This window comes from Rhizoctonia solani, chromosome 12 (genome assembly GCF_016906535.1).
Source record: "Rhizoctonia solani chromosome 12, complete sequence".
Taxonomy (NCBI): domain Eukaryota; kingdom Fungi; phylum Basidiomycota; class Agaricomycetes; order Cantharellales; family Ceratobasidiaceae; genus Rhizoctonia; species Rhizoctonia solani.
The window spans coordinates 198,576-225,777 of NC_057381.1; the positions used below are offsets into that span (position 1 = coordinate 198,576).

The following is a 27,202-nucleotide window of genomic DNA, read 5'->3' on the forward strand; positions in this document are numbered from 1 at the left end:
GCAGTCCAGCATGCTCATTGGCCAACAAGATTGTTGAATGCAACATTGTCCAAGGTGCCACAGACAGAATCCCTGGTATGCACTGCATATATCCATATATGCTTCCATATCCTTACACATTTGTTCCCTATTTCCCTGTTTTTTGCCTGTATACTCCCCTGTGACTTGCATTCCACATGGACTCAAAGGTTCTGTGGCCAGAAGAGAGTTCTGTACTTAGTCTATATAGTAGCAATGCTGATAGTTTGCTTTTGCACTGTTACCTCACTTGTTCCCTTCATTTAAAACTGTTTACTTTTTCACATGTGTGCTGTTTGTCTGTTGAGAATGCTGCAAAGGAGAAAAGCCAATATTCAATGCTCACACAACTTTTCATTGATAGGGGTCAGTTGTATTATATTTCCATTACTTTGTGCACATGCTGATTGCAAGTAGGGGGCAGCACCACAGGTATTGGAGGAGGAATCACATGCTGACAAGAGGAGCAACAACCCAGTTGCTTTGTCAAGCCAATTTACACCACATGACAAGATACCTCCCAATTATACACATTCACAATTGCACTGTGCCTCCAAGAGTCCAGATAAGTTGGCAGGAAACCTTGATGCTCTTACGCTTGAGGTTCCACAGCTAGATGACAATGTTGTACTTGAGGACCCACCCAACAATGAGGAAGACCCCACAGACAATTGGAATCTCCCCAGTCTTGCAGATCCTGAGAACAACCAGAACCCCAACCTACCTCCTCCCAAAGGGCCCAAGTTTGATGAGGATTCAAGCAGAAAGGGTAATTAACTTATATTAGCGGCATAATCTTGAGTTTACTAACTGTTCTCAAGGTGAACCAACCAATCAAGGGCAGATTTCACTCAAGAAGGCTAAGGGATGGTTGAGGAACTACAAGAATTCATTGAGTTGTCCTTCTATGGACATGGAAAGATGCATGTATGTAGCCTTGGCAATGTGGTACTCACCCAACTATGGTTCATGGCTGGAACGCTAAATTTAATGGTTGAGATGGAAATGAAGCTCATTGTGGTGTCCAAAATGGCTGCATTTGTACTTTGTTGAGGGAAGTGGTTGGCGCAACAGGTTTGAGTGTGGATTTGGGCCTTTGAAGGAGAAGGAAAGTTGCCAACAAATGTGTATGGCACTTGGAACAGGACTGTAATGGAGGATGAAGATTTATCAGCAGCAATACAACTCTGGCTGTGAGACCAGGGAAAATACATACAGGCTTGGGATGTTATCAACTTTTTTGGCACAGAGGCAGTAATACAATTCAAATCAATTATTGATGCACCCCCATCACTTTGTACTGCCCAACAATGGATGCATTGGGTGGGATATACCTGGATGAAAGAGCACCAAAATGTATTTGCAGATGGGCACAAACAAGATGATGTGAAAAATTAACAAACAAACTATTATGTCCCCAAGTGGACCAAGCTTGAATGGCAAATGCAGAGCTGGGACTCTGAGGGAATAGAAATACCACCAGAATTTGATGAGGGAGAAACTCATCCTCTGCCTGCTTTTCTGCGTTGGCCACAAGACCCAGACCAGTGAGGTTGGGGAACCCCTGCAGCTGCAAAGCAGCAAGGGTGGACTGGGGGCGCCCTACCACAAGTCTGGCTTGCCCCCAGAACAACCTGTGGGGTTCAAAGAAGCGTGTGGGACAGCCAGACAAGCAGAGAGGGGTGCCAAAGGGACGCCAAGGAAGCTGGGCCAACTTGACAGATGACAAGGCCACCCCCAAAGCGCAGGGTTGTGAACATAGGGCACAACCCAAGTGGTTGCAACAGGGCTCTGAATGGCAAGGTGGTCCTGATGCAGTTGATCCCTCAATGACTAACTTAAATCCCTTGTAAAATTAGAAAATGAATTGATAATCATGGGTACAGTGAACCAGGATAGGATAAGATAAGATAAGATGAGATGAGATGAGATGAGATGAGATGAGATGAGATGAGATGAGATGAGAGATGAGATGAGATGAGATAAGATAAGATAAGATGAGATAAGAGATGAGAACAACAGGGGGTTCAGTAGCAGGACAATGGGGATCTAAAAAGAGAAGCCCCAAAAGAGAAGCCAGGACCCTTAAAAGAGAAGCCCAAATGGCTGAGAGAAAGTCAAGGACCCTCAAAAGAGGAAGATCAAGGACAATTAGAGAGGGCAAACAGGTATGCAAACCCTGTTTGACAAAAATTGGATTTATATACCAGATGAGTATAAGGCAGCACAGGCAACATAAGGCAACACGTGCATGGACAGGAGAGAATACAACATCAGAATATATGCTGAGTTGGTGCAAATGGTGGCATGCATGCCAACCATCCATAGGTCAAATGACTGGTGCAACTCCCCTCCCCTCTCCAACAGATATGCCTCTACCCCCCCAAGAAAACCCCCAGGTTATACACCTGTAGAAAGGCTCCGTGAGAGCCAGTAGACAACACACATGGGCGTGCTGCAGCGCTTGGGATGTGCAAGGCCAGACACTGGAGAGGATTGGGTGCAAGTTGGTGTCCTTCCCCCCTGGAAGAATAGACACATCTCAACCCCCCAACAGCACTCCAAGTCAGGAGACTCATGCATAGAGGTCTGTAGGAACAACATGAAGCAGTTATCATGTGACTTGCTACATGCTCCAGCTAAGTCGCTGTTTTGTGACTCTGCAGGCTTTGTTGCAAAATGTCCCTGTGTTGTAGTAGTCTGGTTTCACAACAAATCTACATTCTATGCGCATGACCAACAGCTTACTTGATGGATTCATGAGAGCAAAAAGGCTGGGATAAACCAGAAGGGCAAGAGTGTATTGTTAATGGTTGCAGACTTTGTCTCTGCTGACTACAGGTGGCTGCAATCAAGACCAGACCCTCCCAGCGCAACACCAACTGCACCAGATGAAAGCGCTGCTGGAGAAGAAAATTTGGAGTGAGTATTGTGTATGAGGTTCAAGTGCTTTCTCTCACCTAAACTAGCAATGCACAGGTTGTATTTTGTGCAGGAAATTAGTGTGATGGCTGGTTTGGGACAACTCATGTTGTCAAACAACTATTGCATGCAATGTTGATTGTCAAAAAGCACTACCCAAACAAGGATTATGTCTTCATCTTTGACAATGCAACTATTCATACAAAGTTACCAGAAAGCACTCCCAACGTCAATAAAATGATGCTTGGTCCATTGCAGAAGGTGGGAGGAGAGGAAGAGAGGGCCTCAAGTGAAAAGGTCAAAATCAGTTATGCACCTGCAATCCTGCCAGACAGAACAACACAGCAGCTATACCACCCCTTGGACCATCCAAACAAAAAGCTCCAAGGCACATTTAAAGGTATGGTGTCAATCTTAGAGGAGTGGGGAGTCCCCAACACTTGAAAACTCAAGCTTGTATGCATGTCAACTGACAAGCAGAAGCATGGGTGTCTGCCTGGTGCAACCAACTGCTGTGCTTGCTGTACAATGATGAACCAGCCCAATACTCTTGCCCAGAAATCAATTCTTCAAACTCTAGCCATGGCCAAAGGATTCTTGGTAATGTACCTTCCAAAATACCACTGCAAACTGAATCTGATCAAACAATACTGGGGTGTCACCAAACGTGTGTATCAAGACTTCCCCCCATCAAGCACCAAGGCTGATCTCAGACAAAACATGCTCAAAGCTCTAGATTTGGTGAGGTTGGTATCAATTAGACAGTGTGTACATTTGTAGCTAAATAGCTTTTGTTTCTATCTAAATACACTCATGATTTGCTGCCTGCTCCCAGCAATTTGTTCACAAATATGGCCGCAGTCTCTCAGGTAACAAGGCTGTCTGGGCTGCAAAGAGATATTGTGGCCACAGGATCATCCCAGCTGCAATATTGGAGAGTATGGACAAGCTGGATTGAGCATGTAGCCATTTCAGTTGCAACATACATGGCTAGTTTGGGAGCCATACCAAGTTGGGCCCTGAACCACTGTTGCTGGTTGGTCCCAATGCTGGCTGTCAGACTGCTGTCACCCCCTGTATGGTGTATATTGGAATCTTGCCTCCACACATGTAATTTATGGTTATTTTTATGTATTCTTATCATTCTATTATACATTCTCTACAATATGTTGGGCTCCAAATTCCAATATTCAATGCCATTTGGGACCTACATGCATTTTTGTGCTCAAACAACCCACAACAAGACCCTTGATTGCCACCCTGGGTGGCGTTTGTTGAGTTTGGTTGTTGCCTACTTTACCTGTATCTAGTTTTGAATTTGTCTCTTTTGAGATCTAGTCATGCATGGCTACCCAATGGACCCACTAAAAACCCTGATTGATTCAGGAGCCACTTTGAACTTTATCTCCCCCTCCATAGTAGAAAAATATAAAATTCCAAAAACCCTACTCAAAAATCTGCAGGTAGTGAGAATGCTAGACAATACAATTTCCCAGACTGGTTGCATTTGACACCAGGCTCAACTTGCAGTCTTGGCCAACAGCAACTCACACCACATTCCTTTCTTAGTTTGTCCCATTGGGAACACTCCAGCAATTTTAGGCATGACCTGGTTAACAGCAGAAGTGCCCCTCATAGATTGGCAGCAAGGATCAATCACCTTCCCCAAACAGATCCAGATTACTTCCAAGGAAGAAGCTGATTTGGACCCTCTCTCAGACCTACCTCACCAGTACCACAAGTTCTCCAGGGTTTTTGGGGAAGAAGAATTCAAGGTCTTGCCACCCCACAGAGAGTACCACATAGCTATAGATCCCTTACCCAATGCAAAGCTCTCCCCTGGTCCTATCTATGGCATGATGGATGCAGAATCCAAAGCACTCCAGCAACATACAGAGGAAGAACTGGCCACAGGCAAAATTAGGCCCAGTACTTCATCTGCAGGAGCTCCAGTCATGCTTGTGAAGAAGGCAGATGGTTCCCTGCAATTAGCAGTTGATTATACACTGAGCAGCAAAAGTATTGCAGGTCAGGAGAGGTCAAAAGTTTATCTCCATTGCTGAACAGCCAATTGGTAAATCCCATCCAAATTATACTGACACATGTGGCCATTGTAACACTATGCTTTAGCCCAAAATCTTACAAATCCATCAAAAACTAAGCTCATAACCCCACTTTTGCTGTAACTCAACCTGCAAAACTTTTGCCCATTGTGTTGAGCATCTTACAAATCTGCACATAACTGATTATGCAGTTCAGTATAAGTTCTGGTTTTTTGCACACACATTCCCAGTTATATGAGCCATTGCTGGACAGAGTATCAGCTTGTTCCACCCATTAGGGACTGTGTAACAGAACTGTCTTCTCAGGGCCAATAAAAGAAACTCAAAATTGCAGTTGCATTGAACTCAAGCCACTGTGTGGGCTGGAAATGCTTTGGGGTATTTCAGGTGACTGCCGGTACCCAGTGAAACAGCTTCCATGACCTTCCCATACCTGGGACTGGCAATATAAGAGATTGCAGCAGGTTAGGCTGTATGAGCTGAAAATTGAAATGCCACTCATAAGCTGGAATCCAAGCCAAATGATGTAGAACTTCTAGCAGTAGTAGACACAGGTCAAGGGTATGCTGAGACCAGTTATCTATGGCAGTGGTGATAAGTACACAAAGATAGCATGCAGTATACACAGAGATTGCAGCCAATGGATGGAGTCTCAAATTGAACTTGTTCTAACTCTGTGATTGACAATCAGGAAACAACCAATTTTCCATCATAAGGTCTGTCTTAGAGGAACCTTCTACTGTATGAGTTTCAACCTCTTCCAATTGACAATCACAGAGTTAGAACAAGTTCAATTTGAGACTCCATCCATTGGCTGCAATCTCTGTGTATACTGCATGCTATCTTTGTGTACTTATCACCACTGCCATAGATAACTGGTCTCAGCATACCCTTGACCTGTGTCTACTACTGCTAGAAGTTCTACATCATTTGGCTTGGATTCCAGCTTATGAGTGGCATTTCAATTTTCAGCTCATACAGCCTAACCTGCTGCAATCTCTTATATTGCCAGTCCCAGGTATGGGAAGGTCATGGAAGCTGTTTCACTGGGTACCGGCAGTCACCTGAAATACCCCAAAGCATTTCCAGCCCACACAGTGGCTTGAGTTCAATGCAACTGCAATTTTGAGTTTCTTTTATTGGCCCTGAGAAGACAGTTCTGTTACACAGTCCCTAATGGGTGGAACAAGCTGATACTCTGTCCAGCAATGGCTCATATAACTGGGAATGTGTGTGCAAAAAACCAGAACTTATACTGAACTGCATAATCAGTTATGTGCAGATTTGTAAGATGCTCAACACAATGGGCAAAAGTTTTGCAGGTTGAGTTACAGCAAAAGTGGGGTTATGAGCTTAGTTTTTGATGGATTTGTAAGATTTTGGGCTAAAGCATAGTGTTACAATGGCCACATGTGTCAGTATAATTTGGATGGGATTTACCAATTGGCTGTTCAGCAATGGAGATAAACTTTTGACCTCTCCTGACCTGCAATACTTTTGCTGCTCAGTGTATGGATATGACATTTCTCCTATAATCTGTACTTATTTTATTTATTACACAAGTAATACTACAGTAAATGAATGAGATATAGATGCAAACTAAGGTTTTCAAGGTCCCTCCATCCAATTGCAACCTTCACAGAACCTACAAACCTCACAAATACCCTTAATATGCAAAATGTTTGCATATATGCTGTTTTCTCACTCATTTAAATATATATGAATTCAGCTGAGTAGATAAATAGTAACAAGTAATATTTCTCTTGTTTGTAGTATTTATTATTCAAGATTCTATCTTGTGGCTACACACAGAAATATTCAGGGTCCCCCCTGTTGCATAGGCAAGCAGTGTTGTTATCGACTCCATGGACACGTGAACTTGTCTGTCTGTTGGCCCGGTCTGTCTGCTGACTAAGCAGTTAGTTGAGAGTGTCTGTTGGTCCATGAACCATACAGACTGAATCTGGTCCAAAGCTGAAAATACAATGAGTTATGATGTAAATTAATAGAATAGTATATGTAGAGAGTGACATAGCAAGTCTTGAATGACAAAGAAAATGACATAGGTGGGAAAAGTTGAGAGTAAAAGGGTAGAAAAAGAGCTATATGCACTTGAATCAAAGTCTACCCTTGATACATGTTCTCATTCTCCTTGGCATCTTTTCTAGCAATATGGCACCTAAGAACTGGACTTGGTGCTTCTTTGTTAAGGGCATAAAGAAATTTGGCAAAAATAAGTTGCAATATTGAACTGTAGACAACAAAGATGAAGGAAGACAACCTGGAGGCCCCTGGAGATGTTGGGGCTCCCTGCTCCCAGTCAACTGAGTGTCAATGGCCTCAAGTACGTCTTTTCTTTGGTACAGCACACCCTATTCCACTACATGATGTGTTCAAGTTTGCAGAGGTGAATAATAGTGTGGATGGCACTGGCTTGGGTGTATTCTGGAAGGATGGGGTGCAAATTTTGAGCAAGGAGTGCTCTGTCTATGAATCTATTTCATCCAAATCTGTACCATAATAGGCTCATGTATATTATTATGTAATGGATTTGGAATTGTATGGACAGATGGACAATTACGTCCATGAGTTGGCTCCACAGACAAACTTTTGGTAAACTCCAGGGTTCAGGCTGTTTATAACAACACTGTAGGCAAGTGCTCCAGCGCTTAATCAGCGCTTAAGCACCAACGCACTAAATACGCCTTTTCTCCATCACCCGGGCATCTCACACTGCTGAATTGCTTGCGCTTAGGTGCACCTGCTTGTGCGCTCCAGAACGCTGGCTCAAACACCCAAAACGGACAACACTTGGCAGAGTTATGCCCCATTTACTGTAAGTACCCAATACAGTGCTATCATACCTTTGGGACTATTTACTCCAAGGATGAAACACTTAGCCTTGGGACATCCAAGGACCCACACAGGTAAATACTGCCTTGGGGCAAATATTAGGATATGTTATTGTTTACTATGTACCAAAGTATCAGCTCCCTCAAGTGTTTCAGTTGCCACATGTACCTCCTGTACCTCCTCTTGGTATCAATCATGTATATACTTGTTTGTGTGCCTTCTCAGGGTATAAAAGGACCCTGTGAAGACGCTTCTAATGCATCCTACTTTTACTCTTATATATTGACATATACACACAAGCCTTTAACAGCTTATCTGCACATTCACTTTAGTGATTGACTCACTGTAAATAGCATAGGAGGTTATTCAGTGCACTAAGACCATAGGCCAGTCCCAACAGACACAGGGTAACCTATTAGTGTACTTACTGCAACCCTGTGCCCCTTGACTGTCACAGTTGTTGAGTTCAACATTGAGTATAGTGTGACAATACTATAAGGATTGTTGTGATTGAGTGATAGTGTTTCAATCCACCATACCCCCATATTGTAGATAGCTTTATCTACAATATCTCATAAATCCTAGATATATTTTAGGTAAACCCCATAAGTTTTAAGTCTTACTTAAGCATCTATAAGTCCTATACTTACTAGGCAAATCCTATGAATCCTGTACATTAGTCAGGTAACCCTCTTCCTTACAAGTACTATCCCAGACACCTTAGGTATACATAGCCTTAGTCACTCAGGCTTAGGTAACATTAGTCTAAGGTACTATACATCACCAACCACCTGCACTTCATAGTTGCTAGACTATTTGTTAGGAGTTGTTTTTTCCTGATAGACCTAGCTTATGTTGTGCATATATTCTGTGCATATATTCTGATTCTTCATACTAGTTCTTAGTTATTCCCATATACATCTTGTATATAGTAATTCTTTCTTACCCCGGTACTTACACAACTCTTAACACCAACCCCCACAAAATCCAAGCTCTGGGTGTGGGACATCTGAACCAAGGTGCATTTTCTCATTTATTAAAAATTATGACAATTGAATCAGGTTCTTGAATACTAGGTACATTGCACAATAGATCATAGATACTTAATCTATTAATCACTTGGCTATATCCTGTATGCAATGAGATAACCCAAATACCCTGTCCTATAACTCAAATTTCCTTTTGAATGAATATCTGTTGTAGACACAGTCATGCAGGACTGTCACATGTGGTTGCATGATGGCCTAAGCACAACTTGGGGGTTGCAGGTGCAATTATTGGTTATCAGCAGAGGAATATTATGACTCTATGGCTTAGTGTCCAAGCTTGTTCAATTCCAGCTAGTTCAATTTTCCTCTGTTTATGACAATATTCAACACATGTCCCAGAACTGGACCATCCAAAGCATTCAACTAGCACCAAAATCCAACCCCTGGCAAGAGTCTGCCCCAAGAGAGAACAAGGATCCTGTTGTAGACACTCAATACCAGGGAATTTATTCCAATTTTCTTGATTTTAAACAAAGGCAATTGGACTACCTTTTCAATCACATGACATTGGTGCTTATATCATACGCTAAGCGCCAAGCCACATCCCCATATGCACTTAAACAGCATACATAGCCACCTCCACCTATGACATCATCATGACACGTCAGTGACACATATGCATGAGTAAGGCCAACTGCGGAACAGGGTTCTTATTGGATTACATATTTGATATTTTGTATTTGTAAATAGCCTGTACTTAGAATATATAAGGAGGCCAACCAACCATGGTAACACCCAGGTCAATTACCTCTTGTTGCATCTCTCACACTGTACAAGGCCTTAGGCCAGTAACTACTAAGCCCCTACTTGTACATGTTGCCTTAAGCGGCTCTCTCATTGTAGATACATAGCTTGCCAATGCCCATAAGGCCTTGGTCATTGTATTTAGTTAGTTAGATGTTGTAGGTAGAACCTTCACCACCTTACATGGTTTTACTTAGTCCCATACGGCCGCAAGCGCCTGCTGCCTTGACATCCCTTAAGGACATCTAGGACAGATCCAAATCCCACCAGGGGTTAGACTTTCACATCTGCAGCTCAGGCAAGTGCATCTACCTACAGTAGGGCACTGTCATAAATAGAGGAAAATAGATCTAGCCAGAATTGAACCAGCTTGACCACTAAGCCATAGAGCCCTATTATTCCTCTGCTGACAACCCATGATTACACCTGCTACCCCCCAGATTTGGGCTTAGGCCAGCATGCAACCATTTGTACTGGTCATGTGACCATGTCAAGAACAGGAACTGATTCCTGGGCATCCAACCTCCAGTGTAGGCTACCTGTGGCTTTTTGGTACTGTCCTAGACTTGGTCAAGGATGGAGTGGAGGTTGGTGCTTGCAGCCATGTAACTCCAAGTGGAAACTGCATAAGGTGGTGACAAACTATCCTACAGCAATGATCAACTATACCACAGTGACAAGACCACCTATGGGATTGAGTAGCTACCAAAGTACAACCAAGAACTTGCTTAAGGCAATGTGAGTACTATCTACTAAGTGGCTACTGGGCAGTAAGGACCTTGTACAATGTGAAGTTGCAACAAGAGGTAATCAACCTGGACAATACTATGGTTGATTGTGTTATGTATCTCATAATATTTCATTCACAGCTCACCATCCACCATAATCTGCATATATCTGACTTTCTGATTTAATGGCCATTTTTCTCTTATTTCCATTATTCCTGTCATTACTCTATGTAACGCTCATATTGACTGTATGTGTTACATATTGTTCAATAGAGCTCCTTTTGCTTATTCTAACGCTGCCTGACACATGCTCATACAATAGGATCTCATGGAGATATTAGCTTCACAAGATTCCATCTATGTGGCTCAAGTGCCTTACTAATTACTATATTTATATCTTTACATCTAGCTCATCACATGACTAGCTTTAACTCAGGAAATGAACCTTATTCCTAGCTTGGTTGAGTCATACCTCTCATGAGATTACTAAGGTTTTCCTTATTTAGTAGTTTCTAGTGGTACTGCAAATCCTGCTTATGAGTCATTCTGCTTGCCACCTGTTACACCCTTACAAATTATACCACTGGAATCTCCTAAATCTTCTATTATTTTTAGTATTGTTATGGACTTTTTATCTTTTATTTTCAAATCACATGATCTTGGCACTTACACATGCCAAGATGCCATGCCAAGATGCTGTGCCATGGGCACTTACCACATGTCCACACTTCTGTGCAGCCCACAGCATGCTTCTCTTACTTCTTTTCTCATGCGCACAGTCCACCTTGTAGATAGTTTCTTTTCTATATATACAGCAGGAAAATTGCTTGGAGACCCCAAGTTGATTTTACCTTGTCTCTCATCACAAGACAGGTTCCAGTAGTTTCAGTAGTTGGGTCCTTAAGACCTCTTACTGGCAGTAACTTGGACCCCTAAGGTCCTCCACTAACACCAGTAGTATAGTTCCTGCCAGCCTTAGGCCTTCCCACACTGCCTTCAGCAGCTTACCCCAGTAGCATAGCCTTAGATTAGTCAGCAGTGACTGTAGTAGTATGGCCACAAGTGCCCTTCACTAGCAAGTAACCCACCTTACAGTGAGGTTACAACACCACCAGAATGACTCACACTAATGACTATCTCTAAGTGCTCATTGGCTGCCAAGAATTTCTTGACAGACTGAGTCATGTATTTAGATGTTTCTATTTTTAACTAATTGCAGTTCAACCCAAGAGCAGCCACATTCCAACCTAGTCATATCTGTGCCTTCCTACCCACCAATCAAAGTCTTAGGAAGTACAGTCCTAAGCAAGTCATACTCATACTCTGACTAGGTGAATGACTCAGTAGCCTTGCCAATATAGGGTATAAAAGGGGATTGTTGCATACCCCTGGAGGGCACCCTTCCTACCACCCTTCACTCTTACCACTCACTGTTACTTTTGACTGTCACTCTTGTGTTTGGGCTTCCCCCCCTGTCCTAGACATTGTCTGGGATGCCAAGGGGGTTGGCACTTGTGGCTGGTTCAGTACAAATATAAACTGTGTAAGGCAGTGAGTGCTATCCTATGGCATCTAACTGCCTATCTACAATGACTAAGGCCTTATGGGCAATGGAAAACTACATAAGTACAGTGGAGAGACAGCTTAAGACAGTGGTGATGATGTGAACTACTTAGTGGACCTGGGATTAAGGCCCTGTGTACAATGTGGGATGCAACAAGAGGTATCCTAGACATTGTCTGGTGTTGTACGCCAACTGTAAGGTTGGGTACACGCTAGTGGGCGGGCGCTTGGGGCCGTACTAATACACTTGCTTATGTAATCTAACTATCTAAGGCTATACTATCACCGCTTATGGCGGTCTACTGCTTCTATACTACTGCATGGGGGCCTTAGGCCTGGGAGGTGTGATAGGTGTATATAAAGGGGTAAGTGACTTAACGCTGCTGGGGGCCGGCAACTTAGCTGGCTGGCTACCTTCTCTAATGAGTAAGAGGCAAGGTAAAATTGACTTGGGGTCTCCAAGCAATTTTCCTGCTGTATATATAGACAAGGACGCACTATTTACATGGTCTGTGCGCGTGAGAAAAGAAGTACATAAAGGAAGTGAGAAGCGTGCTGCGGGCTGCGCAGAAGCGTGGATTTCTCCTAAGCGCCCTTGGCACGGCATCTCGGCGCGGCATCTTGGCATAAATAAGCGCCGAGATCACGTGATCGAAAACATGAGATACAAGGTTCGGAAAAAATACTAAAAATATGAGAAAAATCGTGCGAGTCCAATGGTATATGTTAGGGGATTTTAACATTGCCCCCCCTTAAAGGCTCTTGGCGGCGTCACAAGCCTTTCTGAGTCTGGCTTGGTTGAAACGCTTGATTTCTTCCTGGCTATGTTCCAATAGTTCTTTGGGCTCCCAGGAGTTGTCTTCCGGACCGTAACCTTTCCATTTTATCAGGTAAAACCATCTTCCCTGTTGTTTTTTGGAATCAATGATCTGCTCAACCTTGTATTCCTCTTCTCCCTCTATTGTTTCAGGGGGAGGTCAATCCGGAAATGGCTGATTTGGGGATTTGTGACTTTTGGACAATAACCCAACGTAAAAGACATCATGGATTTTCAAGGTGTCTGGTAATTCTAGACGGTAGGCGTGGCTGGAGACCTTTTTGATGATTTTGAAGGGGCCAAGCTGTTTGGGGTCCAATTTGTTTGAATTGGTCCTGAGTTCCATGTTCTTCCCATCTAACCAGACCTTCTTGCCTACTTAATATTCTGGTATTGTTCCTTTTTCCCTGGTCATCCGTTCTTTGCTCATCCTGAGGGCTGATTTGGCTTCTTTCCATTCTTGGGCTAATGTATCTGCTACTGCATCTGCCTCTGGGACGTTGGCTGGGATGTTGGAAGGGTTCATTATTGGGTTTCGCCCATAGACGAGTTCAAAAGGCGTTTTCCCAGTTGCTGCATGTTTGGCATTGTTGTATGCGTATTCAGCCAAAGGTAGCCAAGTGGCCCAATCCAAATGATCCGCGGTTACGTAGGAGCGTAGGTAAAACTCAATGAACTGGTTTACCCTTTCTGTCTGTCTGTCTGATTTGGGGTGGTACGCAGAGGAGAAGGCTGGTTTGACTCCAAGCCGCTGGTAAAGGGCCCTTAGGAATTTCCCGGTGAAAGTGGTTCCTTGGTCAGAGATTGTCTTGACCGGTAATCCGTGGAGTTTCCATACATGGGTGATGAATAGATCTGCCAGGCCTTTGGCAGTAACTTTCTTGGAGGTGGGGATGAAATGCCCAAACTTGGAGAATGAATCAATTACCACTAAGATAGCGTTGTGGCCCTGTGACTTGGGAAAACCAGTGATGAAATTGTACGAGATGGTATGGAATGGGAACGGGGGAACTTCCAAGGGTTTCAGCGCAATGACCGGTGCATGGGGTCTCCGGTTGGCTTGGCATACGGGGCAGCACTCTACCCACTCCTTGGCAGAAGACTTCATTCCTGGCCACCAGTAGTTGCAACTTAGTAGTTCAAGGGTACGTTGTTGCCCAGGGTGTCCTGCCAGCGGTGAGTCGTGGAATTCCCTGAGTAGTTGGTTTTTTGTGGTTTCTGAGTCTGGAACCACCAACTTTCCGCGGTACCACAATAGGTCTTCCTCCCAGTCATATTCCCTGTAGGCTTTTTGGATTGATGGGGGTGCGTTGTTTGCGTCTTCTGTGAGGAACTTGATGATGGGTTCAAGTGACAGATCATCCCTGAGTTTAGTGCAGATTTCTGTGACAATCTCAAGTTCTTCTTCCAACGTGTTGGCAAATACTTCCACTGGTAACATGACTTCCAGATTTGGGGGCGTATCCATGTAATTGGACCTTCTGGATAGTGCATCTGGTTTTCCTGACTGCTTTCCTGGGCAATAGTGTATTTCAAAATTGAAGTCACTCAGGAAGATGCGCCATCTTGCGTGTCTCCGGTTAAAGGTTTGTGCCTGTTTCCAATATTCCAGGTTTCTATGATCTGTGAAGACCTGGATTGGTCTATCTGTTGCTTCTAGGAAAATTTGCCATTCCTCCAACGCCTTAATGATTGCTAATAGCTCCTTGTTGTGCGTATCATAGTTTGCTTTGGTGCCTGAGAAGGACTTAGACATATATGCAATTGGATGGAGCCGGTTATCCTCCCCTCGTTGACTTAGTATGGCTCCCATGGCTACCCCTGATGCGTTGGTTTCTAGGTAGTAGGTTAGATCCGGGTTGGAGTGGACAAGGATGGGTGACCGGGTGACAAGGAGCTTTAATTCCTGGAACGCTATTTCTTCTAGGTTACCCCAGGACCACGGGGTTTCCTTTTTGGTGAGATTGTGCAGAGGGCGCACAACAGAGCTAAAGTTGGGGATGAACCGGCGGAGATAATTAACAAACCCTAGGAAAGCCTGAACCTGTTTAACCGTCTTGGGCTGTGGCCATGACGTGACTGCCTCAATCTTCTTCTGATCCATGGAGAAGCCGGCGGGGGTTATGACAATCCCCAAGTAATCCACTGTGGCAATGTGAAAGTGACACTTGGAGAGTTTACAGAACAGCTGGTTCTTCATTAACCTTGACAAAACTTCCCTGACATGGCTGGGGTGTTCCTCTGGATTCTCTGAGAAGATCAGGATATTGTCCAAGTAGATGACCACGGTTACGTCAATGAGATCCCTAAACAAGTTGTTCATGAAGTGTTGGAAGGCAGCTGGGGCATTGGTAAGGCCAAAAGGCATGACTAGATATTTGAATAGCCCGTATTTAGTCTTGAACGCTGTCTTCCATTCATCTCCCTCCTTGATCCTGACGTTATTGTAACCCCAGCGTAGATCAAGCTTGGTGAATATTTTAGCATGTCTCAACTTTGCCATGAGGTTGTCCTGTCTTGGAAGTGGATATATGTTTTTGTGGGTTATGTCATTGAGTTTTTGGTAATCCACAACCAGCCTAAGAGATCCGTCTGCCTTCTTAACAAACATGACTGGGGCGCCGGTGGAAGAGGTGCTGGGGCGGATCTTGCCCGTTGCTAATTCTTTGTCAATGTGTTGCTTGAGCGCCTTGGATTCAGCATCAGTCATGCCATATAAGGGTCCTGGGGATAGTTTGGCATCCAGGATAAGGTCTATGGATATATCATACTCCCTATGTGGAGGGAGGACCTTAAATTCTTCTTTGCCAAAGACTTTAGCAAATTCATGGTACTGAGGGGGGAGACCTGCCAAAGGATCTAGGTCCGCTTCTTCCTCAGAGGCAATCTGCGCTTGTTCAGGGAAGGTGATTAGCCCTTGTTGCCAGTCAATAAGGGGGGCTTCTGTTGTTAGCCAAGTCATGCCAAGAATTGCCGGGGTGTTGCCAATGGGGCAAACAAGAAAGGGAATGGAGTGGGAATGGCCATTGGCCAAAACAGTGAGGTGAACCTGGTGCCAAATGCAACCAGTCTGGGATATAGTACCATCTAACATTCTCACAACTTGTGGATTTTTGAGTTGGGTTTTTGGGATTTTGTATTTTTCCACGATTGAGGGGGAGATAAAGTTTGATGTGGCTCCTGAGTTGATGAGGGTCCTAAGGGGTTCTGCCAGGAAGTTTTGGATATATAGGTCAATGAAAAGAAGTGGTTTTTTATTTGAGTCTAAACCAAGATTTACAAATTCCATGCTATCTACTATAATGTCCATTTTTTGAGTCAGGGGCTTGGCAGCAGTCCTTGACTTCAATCTTTTCCCGATTTGGTATCTTCAGCCACCTTAGCTACCTCCTTGATTGTGGCCTTCCAGCCATTGGGGCATTGTTTGATGCCATGTCCTTTTTGGCCGCATTTGACGCAAAGGCCAGACGTGTGGTGACAATCCCTTTCTTCTGGGGTGACGTAATTGGGATCCTCCAATAGGCGGACCCTGGTGGTAGTGGTGGAAGTGGAGGTGGTTGCGGTGGTTGGAGCCTTGGCAGGAACCTTCTTTGGGCGGTTTTCCTTGTTCTCCCAATGAGTGTTGTCAATTTTGACCAAAGCGGCAAATATGGCCTCTAGGTCATTGTCAGGGATGTTGTCCTTGGTGGACAGGAGTTCTTTTACCTTCCAGTGAAGGCCGCGCGTGAATTGGGCAATATACGCCTCCTTGTTCCAGTCAAGTTCCGCCATAAGATTGCGGAATTTGGTGACGTACTCAGCCGTAGTTGTGGTCTGAGTCAGTGCAGCAATCTTCCTGGCAGCCGCCCTCTTGGCATTGGGGTCTGCAAATGCTTCCTTGAATTTAGCCGTTAAGGCCGTGATGGTAGTAGGGGGATTTCCCTTGCCCTTGATAATTGTCCCAATGATGGGGAGAGCCCAGTTGGCAGCTTTGTCAGTCATGTGGTACAGGATCCACACAACCATTTGTTCCTCCTTGTCAAACTGATCACAATGGAGGGCTACCCAAAGCATCATCCTATCCAGCCATTGAGTGGCTTTTTGACCCCTGACTTCTCCCTTGTAAGGGTCTGGGAGATCCATCTTGGGGCGCTTCAGGCTGGACCCCGTGTCAAAGGGGGTAAGGGAGCTGAGGCTCCTAGGCGTGCTGCAAGGTTCTTTTTTGGGGCGTTTGGGTTCCTCTTCCTCCTCTGAGTCAAATCCCATTCCTCTTGATGGTCTAAAAGGGGCCTTAAGCCCAGGCCTAACCGTGCCTGGAGTGTGGGTTTCCCCTCCTGTGTGGGTTGGAGGGGTGACAGGCCCAGTCAATGGGCTAGGCTTGGCTTGGGTTCCACCCTGGTCCTTGTTGCCAACAAGGTTGTTGGTCTCCTTGCATAGGGCTTTGAGCTCAGAGAGCTGTTGGCCTTGAGAGTGGATTTGGGCCTGCAAGGACCCAACTTGGCTGGTGAGAGTGTTGATAGCCTTGAGGAGAGAGGCAAGGGTTGGTTCCGGTTCCATTCCAGGCAGGTGTTGCAGAGTGGGTGATGGGCCGCAAGAGGGTGGTTGGGAGCGGGCTGCCACGGAATGTTGACTGGATCAACTGGGAGGACGGGAGTATGGGTGAGGGGCGCCAGAGCATGTAGAGGGAATATTTGAAACGGCGTGGGGGATAAGGGTGCCTGGTACAGGACTTATGAACGGTTTTTACGCAGTATGTATGCGCTAAGCCCTTGCATCAAAAACCTAGCGTTGGACAATCCCTACAGCAAATCAACAGATCTGGCAATTGTGATATGAGCGGGTTTTTTGCAAGCGGGTTCTTTGGCTGTCTAGGGCCACTAACTGCAGAGTTCTGGCAAAACTCGTGGTATGTGGGCAATCAGAACTAATCAGCCTTATAGCAATTTGGTACTATGTGGGGGTGGGGAGTTTTTGATTATTATACTCCGCAAGGTAGCCCCAATCACGGTTTTTTCCCTTGTGCTAGTACTGGTAGTCTTCTTGTTGTTGATCAAGCCTACACAAAGTTGATTTTACAATGTTGTACGCCAACTGTAAGGTTGGGTACACGCTAGTGGGCGGGCGCTTGGGGCCGTACTAATACACTTGCTTATGTAATCTAACTATCTAAGGCTATACTATCACCACTTATGGCAGTCTACTGCTTCTATACTACTGCGTGGGGGCCTTAGGCCTGGGAGGTGTGATAGGTGTATATAAAGGGGTAAGTGACTTAACACTGCTGGGGGCTGGCAACCTAGCTGGCTGGCTACCTTCTCTAATGAGTAAGAGGCAAGGTAAAATTGACTTGGGGTCTCCAAGTGATTTTCCTGCTGTATATATAGACAAGGACACACTATTTACATGGTCTGTGCGCGTGAGAAAAGAAGTACATAAAGGAAGTGAGAAGCGTGCTGCGGGCTGCGCAGAAGCGTGGATTTCTCCTAAGCGCCCTTGGCACGGCATCTCGGCGCGGCATCTCGGCATAAATAAGCGCCGAGATCACGTGATCAAAAACATGAGATACAAGGTTCGGAAAAAATACTAAAAATATGAGAAAAATTGTGCAAGTCCAATGGTATATGTTAGGGGATTGTAACATCTGGGATGCTAAGGGGGTTGGTGCCTGTGGCTGGTTACAAGTAAGAGACAACCATGTAAGGCAGTAACAAGCTATCCCACAGCATTGACTAACTATACTACAGTGATGAACATGCTTCAGGCAATGACAAACTACCTGAGTACTACAAGAAGAGCACTTAAGGCAGTGTAGACTATGTATGTGGCTAAGTACTAAGTAATTACCAGACTGCAAGGTCCTTGTACACTGAGTGGGATGCAACAAGAGGTAATTGACCTGGGGATTACCATGGTCAATTGCCCTCCTTATATATTCACAAAAGCTACTATGTCATGACCCATGCCTTTGCTGGCATGTCTCCTGACCAAGCCACCTACTAATAGGATATTTCACAGTCTTTAGAAAGCTGCATATACTCACATATATGCAGTCAGAACTGTCATTAATCTAAGGGCTCATGACTTAGAGGCTGACAGTCCACCAGGGTCACATGACCTCCCCCCCCTCCAGTCCTTTATCATATACTATACTAAGCTACTACAGATTTGAGGTGGGGGGATGACATAATCTCTTCTATAATAATATATTATTCAGACCTTGCCTGCAGGCCTTAACATTGGCCTGCGGCAAGGGGGGCAGGGGGAGTGCAACGTCCCTCAGCAACATATGTTATCAATATATCACTGTGCATCATATATACTATATATATCTTTGACAATGGATACATATGGTAATAACCCTTCCAGATATGGGTCATGACACATATGATATAAGCACCAAAGTCACATGATTGGAAAAGTTGTCTGTTTAAGTTTGTTTAAAGTTGAGAAATTTGGAATAAATTCTGTGGTATCAAATGTGTCTACAACAATTCCCTGGTATTGAGTGTGTCTACAACACCCCCCTGAATTGTGTGATATATTGTGCCTCAAGATTTCAATAACTTAAACTCTTACAAGTGGATCTCCCAAGTACTCATAGTGTGGAAAGGTAGCAGACCTGATACAGAGTTCTTAGGTTAAGTGAACAGAAGGCAATCATCCTTAGAAGGATGTATACTAAGTTACCAGTTAGTTCCTGCAACTAGGAGTGAAACTTACATAACTATCTCTGCCAAAGGGAACCTGAGCCAGTACTCTTGCTCTTACAGAAATACTTACTAAGACACTTTACACTGTGAGAGGATATATCTGTAGTTGATTGTATTCAAGATAGTTAGACATAGAGAACCCTGAAGAAGCTACTTCTTTACTCAGCTTGGGAATTGGAAATCTTGCAACACAGACTCTGCTCAGCACCAGAGTCTCAACCTCTTTTCCCCCATTTTACAACAACATTCATTAAATGCAGTCAAATGTTGCATTTCATTTGCACACTTGTGTATCTGAATAAGCATGACTTAGAGAGAATAAGAGGAATAGTCTGTAAAATACAATAGGATAAAATATAAATAAATTTTGGGAATATGTGTTTCTATACCTCACTCTGCTTAGCTGACCTTTTATTGTTTGTATGCACTGCTTATTGTGAGTGTTCATCTTTTGTCTCTATTTACATGCATTGACTCAATGGCTCTACGGGGTCACGCAAATCTCGGGAGCGCTCCGGGACTCGCTATTGTCGGCGAGCATTCCGGAGCGTTTGGTATGACGCTCGGACGTGCTCGTGGAGTGCTCCCAAATGCTCGTCGAGCAATCCGGATCCTAACGAGGAGGCTCCCAAAACTGGAGCACTCCAGAGCGCTCCCGGGTTTTTGGGGCCCCCGTAGAGGGCTTCCAAGGCAGGGCACAGCTCGAAATTTATTGACAGCAGAGCGGTTTTAGTAAAGGTCGGGACCGTGACCAAGGCACCTCGAGGTGACCTTGCCACCAACACTAGTCATCGCTTTACTCTATTCTTACTCATCAATTTGCACTTGTGTTATCGCATGCATGGTAACTTGGGGTTGAAGCGGGGCAAACCCTTCTATTTACTGGGGGAGGTCAAGTGTCTGAGACGCATCTCCGCAGAGCTTCAAAGAACTTCGGCCCCCCACTGGGGAGTGAGTGCTTGGAGTTGATACAACTCCAGCTCTAAGTGGCCTTGGTGGAGAAAACGAGGGTTTACTTGAGAACAAATCTAACTAAACAAAAATAAAAAAGGAAGAACAAAACAAAAAACAATACCCGTTTGAAGAGAAATATGTCATTGGTATTCGTAGGTTCAAATTGCTAGTATCTGTTGAATTGTCGCGTCAGAATCGTCCGCTTCAAACCGACTAGTCTCAGAAGTGGCAAAGTGTACTCCACGGAGGGATGAAGCAGAAACAGAGGGTCGACGGGTCGCGGACATAGTCCGCAGAGATGATCGAGGGGGGATGGAATCAGAAATACGCCTGCCAGGTTTGACAGTGTCCGGATTGGTGATAGTGACCTCTGCGGTCGCTCCATAGATGTTTGTACGAGAGCTCGTCTGAAGTGGGGTAGCGGCAACAGAATAGAAAGACGCCGTCGCCGTAGATTCAGAGGGTGCAAAATCTGGGTAATCCTTCCTGGTCATTGCACGTGGTAGTGGAGTTTCGAGCTCGGCGGACGAGGCTGTCGATTCGCGACGAGAATAGGATCCTTTGTTCATTCTCGATGGGGCAGGGGTTGTTCCTGCAGTTCCTCGAACGCCCAGCTTACGTTTAATCTAGATATACATGATGAGCACGGTCTCGTCCGTGGACTCGAAATACTCACCAGTTCGAGCTCTTGTTGTTTCGATTGAAGGGCCACGTTGAGTCCTTACTTATCTTCGAGATCCTGAGCACAAGCTTTGGACAACTGAACAATTCGGACTTCTTTATCGGCACTCTCCGTCATTAGTTCGTTCACGCGTCGTTGCGTGCGAGTGATCTCATCGACCAAGTGCTTCACTCGTTCCTGCAGTTGTGAAAGCTCGGTACTTTCAGAACGTAATTTGTGAGCATCCTCCAATTGTTTTCGCAACTGGGACTCGGCTTGGAGTGCGTTGTCACGCTGGACTTTGATGCGCTCCAACTCGCGCCTATGAGATCGAAGTTGCTCGGCTTCTAATGCTTGAGTACGAATGGATTCCTCGGTCTGGGCGAGTTCTGTATTACGGGCTTGTACAATCCGTTCCAGGCGACAGATAGTGTCCAAGGACGACTGGTGTTCGCGATCAAGGTCTTCGAGTCGCGCGACGACTCGCTGGTGCTCTTTGGCCACTGAAGAGCGGGCAGCTGGCTCAGAACTAAGCACATGTGCCAGCTGGAAATGTGTCAGCATTTAGCCATAGGGAATTCGCATCATGTACTTACAGAATCGCATTTTTGTTCAAGTGAACCTCTTTCATGCCTGGCGTCCTCGAGCTCAATCCACATGCGCTCCATCTCGTCCTCAAGTTCGGCTCGGTCATTTTCAGCACGAACGCAGCGAGCTTCTGAACCCTGTATCTGCTTCTCGGTACGATCTATTTTCTCAAGGAGCTGGTTTCACTCATTTTCTAAATTCTTCCGCTCGGCTCGCAAGTCGCCCAGATCGCCCTGGAGCTGTTTTAGGCCTTGGTTGGAGTTTTCGTACACCTTGATTTGGTCTTGCTGTTCGACTAGTTGGGACTGAGTGGTTCGCAACTCATTTTGTGTGGAGATGTACTTTTCTTCCGCGTGTTGGGCTCGATCAGCTAGTATGGCCATATCCTTCTCCATGCGTTTCATCTCCTCCTGGACCTTGCCTGCCTCAGAGCACTCCTTACTAAACTTGACAAGTTCGGCTCTGACCTCGTTCGATTCGGCTTGATAGGCGTCCCGCTTGTATACCAGCCCATCCATGTCCTCCTTGAGAGCGTCGATCTCGGCCTGCATATCCTCCTGGCGAGCTTGTTCTCCGGCATGTGACTCGGCCTTTGCCCGTTCCCATTCAGCCCATTGGCGCTCCCACTCGGCCTCCTTGCGCTTCTACCCTTCGTCCGACTGTGGACTCCGACGGCCGGCCTTTCGGGCGTTCTCGAGCTCCTTGTTGAGACGGTTGACATCGACTTCCAACGCCTTGATTGTAGCATCCGCTTGTTCAGCATATTTCCCCTGTGACTCGACTTCAGCCTTGTACTCTTCCAACTGTCTTCGAAGCTTCTGGTTGGTCCCGGCCGTGTCGGGGTCCTTGGCAACATCGAGGGCTTGCTCATCCCGTACGGCCCTATCCAGCAATGCCATCCGTTCCTTTTCCCACTGCTGCCTCTCCAACGCAAAGGCCTCCTTGGCTCCAGACCCATCCTTTTCTCTCTCCACACGGACCTCCAAGTCTCGAACCTCGGTCTCCAGCACCCCACGCCGCTGGCCCCATCCGACGCGCGACTTCTCCACATCCTCAAGCCGAGACTCGAGTTCAGCCAACCTCGCACGGGCCTCGTCCCTCTCCTCTTTTCTCCGTAGACTCCTTTTGGCTTCCTTCTCGGCCCGGCTTAGTTGGACATGTATCTCCCGCATCGGATTGCCACTGGCTGCATCGAGGACGCCACGAGCAGTCTGCGCTTGGGCAAGTGTATCCAGGTCGGTGCTCAAGTTTCCAACCTCCGACAGCAGCGAATCTCGCTCGGTCGACATGTCGACTATTCGAGCCTCCAGACCAGCTTGAGAAGTGCGCAATCAATCCCGTTCGTTGGCGATTCGCTCACGGTCAGCAATAAGCTCAGAGCGCTCCTTTTTCAATAGTCCAACCTCATGACCAAGCTCTCCACATAATCGCTCGAGCTCTTTGACATGGGTGCGGGCATCCTTGACAACACAGGATAACCTCTGAGCCGAACCTTCAGCCGTCTACTAAGTCACCTAACAACAAGTGGGATGGAAAATCGAAATATAGATTATTTCTGTAACAATTGCAATATAAATAGAGGCTCAATGAAAAATTTCAACATTATCACTATATATCCTATGTTATCGATAGTTTATAAACCAACTACAACACACAGACAAACCCCCACTCCATGCCCCTTTAGAGATGGCCTAAATACAGACAAAGAGCTGAAGCATGCCATGGAACCAATTTTTGAGTCAGTAAGATCTTTCCTACTTCAATAATCAAGGACTTACATAATCATAGCTGTCAGTCATGGTCGAGTTCGCCAAACTGTTCTTTGACTATTGACTTGACGTGACCACTCTTGATAAGGTCCTCATAGGCCAATGTGCTGAGTTTTGCATGGTATCCTTTGATGCCTATAAAGTACACAGTTATATGTGAGCAAACAAGCCCAATTTGGTTCATGAACAGGTGCTTGCTGTCAAACCAATTTAAGACTTGGCATTCAGAGAGATGGTTGGAAGGCTGGCGTGCCTGTGTCTGCATCCATTTCATGTGGTGTGTCATCTCAACATGTGATTTCAGCATGACCTGGAAGAAGTGCATTGGTCAAGATGGGCAAAAGGTGGGTGTGCTCTACGGGGGCCCCAAAAACCCGGGAGCAATCTGGAGTGCTCCGGTTTTGGGAGCCTCCTCGTTAGGATCCGATGGATCTGGATTGCTTGGAGAGCACTTGAGAGCACTCCACGAGCACTTCCAAGCGTCATACCAAACGCTCCGGAATGCTTGCCAACAATAGCGAGTCCCGGAGCGCTCCTGAGATTTTCGGGGCCCCGTAGAGTGAAGACCTACAATGTATGTGTTGGCAAAAGTATCTCTCTCAGCCTGGGTAGGTGCTTCAATGCCGTTGTTATCCTGGCTCATTGTGGGATTCTGAGAGTTGGGTGGTGGCTGGTAGCGTTGCAGCCAAGGCAAGACAAGATGATGCAAACTCGTGAGAAGTCAAGCAAGTTTAAACTCAGCAAGGTTGACTAAGCAAAATCGACCCTAACTCGCCGACTTTACTGATGGTTTGTCAGCCAGCGGGAAGGCTTGGCGCCTACGTTGGTCCAAGATTTGGCAGGATTGTCAGCTCTGAAGAATGTAGTTCACAGATGATATGTGTACATAAGAGATAAAATCAAAAATATTCGACCTAATAGAGGCCCTAGGCGTCAGTAAATTTCATATTGCCATGAGTGAATTTTTGAACAGCCACTGGTTAAATTTTGTGCCACAGCCTCATTTCTATGTCAATTTACCTACTATTTTACAGGTATATAGAATATTGTGAGCCCAATCGTAGCGCCAAGCTTTGTGGAGAAACATCTATAAGAACGCGTGTTACAGGCTTTATCTTTGTAAAGGCCAAATCTCAAATTTCACTTGTGCAATCCCCCCTCCAATAATGACCAAAAACCCGCCTAATTTACGGGCATTTCTTACTGCATATAATAGCCTGCCTACAGAAACCTACAAACGCCGTCTGTGCAAAGCTTTTACGTGTAAGCCATCACGCAGTGCCTCCCAACTTCCTGATTGGCACCCATGCGGCCGTGCACATGCTTGTTCAAACCAGTGTCAATACACTCATACTGCATGGGAAGATTTTGCTGAAGAGACATGTTTTCTACTTACAAGGTATGATTTCAACTCAATCTATATCAATTTTGATTCTAATTTATAGCCCATATGCCCAACAGATTTAGCAAGATACAAATCAAGTACCTAGCGTTTCTGCTCTGTGTCCCAGACCCCTTGATCACTCAACAAAGGAATCCTACACCCGCTACCCTTGCTCTCTCAATACTACTTGGTTGCTTAACATCCCCTGGACAACTGATTGACCTTGAAAGTGTGTTTGGACTTTGGTATCAAACACTTTCAGCCATAGTTATTCAGTTGACTAACTACATATTCAAGACATGGACCAAACCCATCCTTGCTGGGTTTAAGAATAAACTGCTTACACCAACATGTCTTGAGGCATATGCTTGAGCTGTGTCAACTTGGGGCTGTCCAATTTGTAACGTCTGGGGCTTTGTTGATGTGACATTTCATTTGATCTGCTGGCCAACACAACACCAGCACGTAAATTATAATGGATACAAGGGGCAGCATGCAAATAAACACAATGCAATTGCCACCCCCAGTGGACTTCTTGCACATTGCTCATTATCTGTTGAGGGGCGCTGTGCTGATAGTACTGTGCTTGCACTATTGGGAATGGAGGAGAAGCTCAACAAGCATGCTTATGGTTTATTGGGGCAACAAATATTTATTTATGGCAATCCTGCATAAGGAACTACCAACACCCTTATCTCAGCAGCATAGGAGAAGATTGATCTCCCTCTCAACAAGCAAAAGTTTTACACAGCTATGTCCCGTGGTTGAATCTGTGTTGAATGGGGATTTGGTAAGCTGTTTCAGCTGTTTAAGTTTCTCAAGTATATGCCAAGCATGCAACTACTTCTTTCACCTTGTTAAGAGTTGTGTAAGTACAGGAGTAAGAAAGAATTACTATATACAAATGTATATGGGATCAACTAAGAACTAGTATTAAGAATCAGAATATATGCACCAAATACATGCACAATACTGGCTAGGTTATCAGGAATAACAACTCCTAACAAATAGTCTAGCAACTATCAAGTGCAGGTGGTTGGTTATGTATAGTACCTTAGACTAATGTTACTTAAGCCTAAGTGACTAAGGGTATGTATACTTAAGGTCTCTGGGATAGTACCTTAAGTAAGAGGGTTACCTGACTAATGTACAGGATTTATAAGGTTTGCCTAATAAGTATAGGACTTATATATGCTTAAGTAAGACTTAAGACTTATGGGGTTTACCTAAAATATATCTAGGATTTATGAGATATTGTAGATAAAGCTATCTACAATATGGGGGTATGGTGGATTGAAACACTATCACTCAATCACAACAATCCTTACAGTATTGTTGCACTATACTCAATGTTGAACTCAACAACTGTGACAGTCAAGGGGCACAGGGTTGCAGTAAGTACACTAATAGGTTACCCTGTGTCTGTTGGGACTGGCCTATGGTCTTAGTGCGCCAAATAACCTCCTATGCTATTTACAGTGAGTCAATCACTAAAGTAAATGCGCAGATAAGCTGTTAAAGGCTTGTGTGTATATGTCAATATATAAGAGTAAAAGTAGGATAAAAGTAGGATACATTAGAAGCGTCTTCACAGGGTCCTTTTATACTCTGAGAAGGCGCACAAACAAGTATATACATGATTGATACCAAGAGGGGGTACAGGAGGTACATGTGGCAACTGAAACACTTGAGGGAGCCAAAACTTTGGTACATAGTGAATAATAACAGATCCTAATATTTGCCCCAAGGCAGTATTTACCTGTGTGGGTCCTTAGATGTCCCAAGGCTAAGTGTTTCATCCTTGGAGTAAACAGTTCCAAAGGTAGGATACCGCTGCATTGGGTACTTACAGTAAATGGGGCATAACTCTGCCAAATGTTGTCCATTTTGGGAGTTTGACCCAGCGTTCTGGAGCGCACAAACAGGCGCACCTAAGCGCAAGCAATTCGGCAGTGTGGGATGCCCGGGTGATGGAGAAAAGGCGCATTTAGTGCGTCGGCGCTTAAGGGTTGATTAAGCGCCGGAGCACTTGCCTATGCGACAGGGGGGACCCTGAATATTTCTGTGTGTAGCCACAAGATAGAATCTTGAATAATAGATACTACAAACAAGAGAAATATTACTTGTTACTGTTTATCTACTCAGCTGAATTTATATATATTTAAATGAGTGAGAAAACAGCATATATGCAAAAGGCATTGCATATTGAGGGTATTCCCAAGGTTTGTAGGTTTTGTAAAGGTCACTATTGGATAGAGGGACCTTGAGAACCTTAGTTCGCATCTTTATCTCATTTGTTTACTGTAAGATTACTAGTGTAATTAATAAAATAAGTACAGATTAAAGAAGAAATGTCATATCCATAACAGGGCTGACAATACCTGTAATGGCAAGTAAGTG

General features: G+C 45.0%; 7 protein-coding genes across 7 annotated transcripts; 2 read left to right on the top strand and 5 right to left on the bottom strand.

Annotated features, from left to right (window-relative positions):
* Positions 1-327: 327 nt before the first annotated feature.
* RhiXN_11303 (uncharacterized protein) lies at positions 328-1,003 on the top strand (the record flags this gene model as incomplete). The annotated part of the gene is made up of 3 exons (XM_043331118.1): positions 328-384; positions 436-787; positions 840-1,003. The coding sequence occupies 3 exons, from the start codon at positions 328-330 to the stop codon at positions 1,001-1,003; spliced, it is 573 nt and encodes a 190-aa protein (XP_043184628.1).
* A 2,069-nt stretch (positions 1,004-3,072) lies between these two features.
* Positions 3,073-5,003, top strand: RhiXN_11304 (Retrotransposable element Tf2 protein; the record flags this gene model as incomplete). The annotated part of the gene is made up of 2 exons (XM_043331119.1): positions 3,073-3,340; positions 4,510-5,003. 2 exons carry the CDS (start codon positions 3,073-3,075, stop codon positions 5,001-5,003), a joined length of 762 nt encoding a protein of 253 aa, XP_043184629.1.
* Positions 5,004-12,692: 7,689 nt separating this feature from the next.
* RhiXN_11305 (Transposon Tf2-7 polyprotein) lies at positions 12,693-13,103 on the bottom strand (the record flags this gene model as incomplete). Its single annotated transcript, XM_043331120.1, has 2 exons — positions 12,693-12,898; positions 12,953-13,103. 2 exons carry the CDS (start codon positions 13,101-13,103, stop codon positions 12,693-12,695), a joined length of 357 nt encoding a protein of 118 aa, XP_043184630.1.
* Positions 13,104-13,136: 33 nt separating this feature from the next.
* On the bottom strand, positions 13,137-16,067 carry RhiXN_11306 (Retrotransposable element Tf2 protein; the record flags this gene model as incomplete). The annotated part of the gene is made up of 1 exon (XM_043331121.1): positions 13,137-16,067. The coding sequence occupies one exon, from the start codon at positions 16,065-16,067 to the stop codon at positions 13,137-13,139; it is 2,931 nt and encodes a 976-aa protein (XP_043184631.1).
* Positions 16,068-16,102: 35 nt separating this feature from the next.
* RhiXN_11307 (Retrotransposon-derived protein PEG10) lies at positions 16,103-17,293 on the bottom strand (the record flags this gene model as incomplete). The annotated part of the gene is made up of 1 exon (XM_043331122.1): positions 16,103-17,293. The coding sequence occupies one exon, from the start codon at positions 17,291-17,293 to the stop codon at positions 16,103-16,105; it is 1,191 nt and encodes a 396-aa protein (XP_043184632.1).
* A 3,265-nt stretch (positions 17,294-20,558) lies between these two features.
* On the bottom strand, positions 20,559-22,200 carry RhiXN_11308 (uncharacterized protein; the record flags this gene model as incomplete). Its single annotated transcript, XM_043331123.1, has 5 exons — positions 20,559-21,026; positions 21,077-21,120; positions 21,190-21,607; positions 21,658-21,825; positions 21,922-22,200. The coding sequence occupies 5 exons, from the start codon at positions 22,198-22,200 to the stop codon at positions 20,559-20,561; spliced, it is 1,377 nt and encodes a 458-aa protein (XP_043184633.1).
* A 93-nt stretch (positions 22,201-22,293) lies between these two features.
* Positions 22,294-24,061, bottom strand: RhiXN_11309 (uncharacterized protein; the record flags this gene model as incomplete). The annotated part of the gene is made up of 3 exons (XM_043331124.1): positions 22,294-22,964; positions 23,010-23,130; positions 23,990-24,061. The coding sequence occupies 3 exons, from the start codon at positions 24,059-24,061 to the stop codon at positions 22,294-22,296; spliced, it is 864 nt and encodes a 287-aa protein (XP_043184634.1).
* Positions 24,062-27,202: the final 3,141 nt, after the last annotated feature.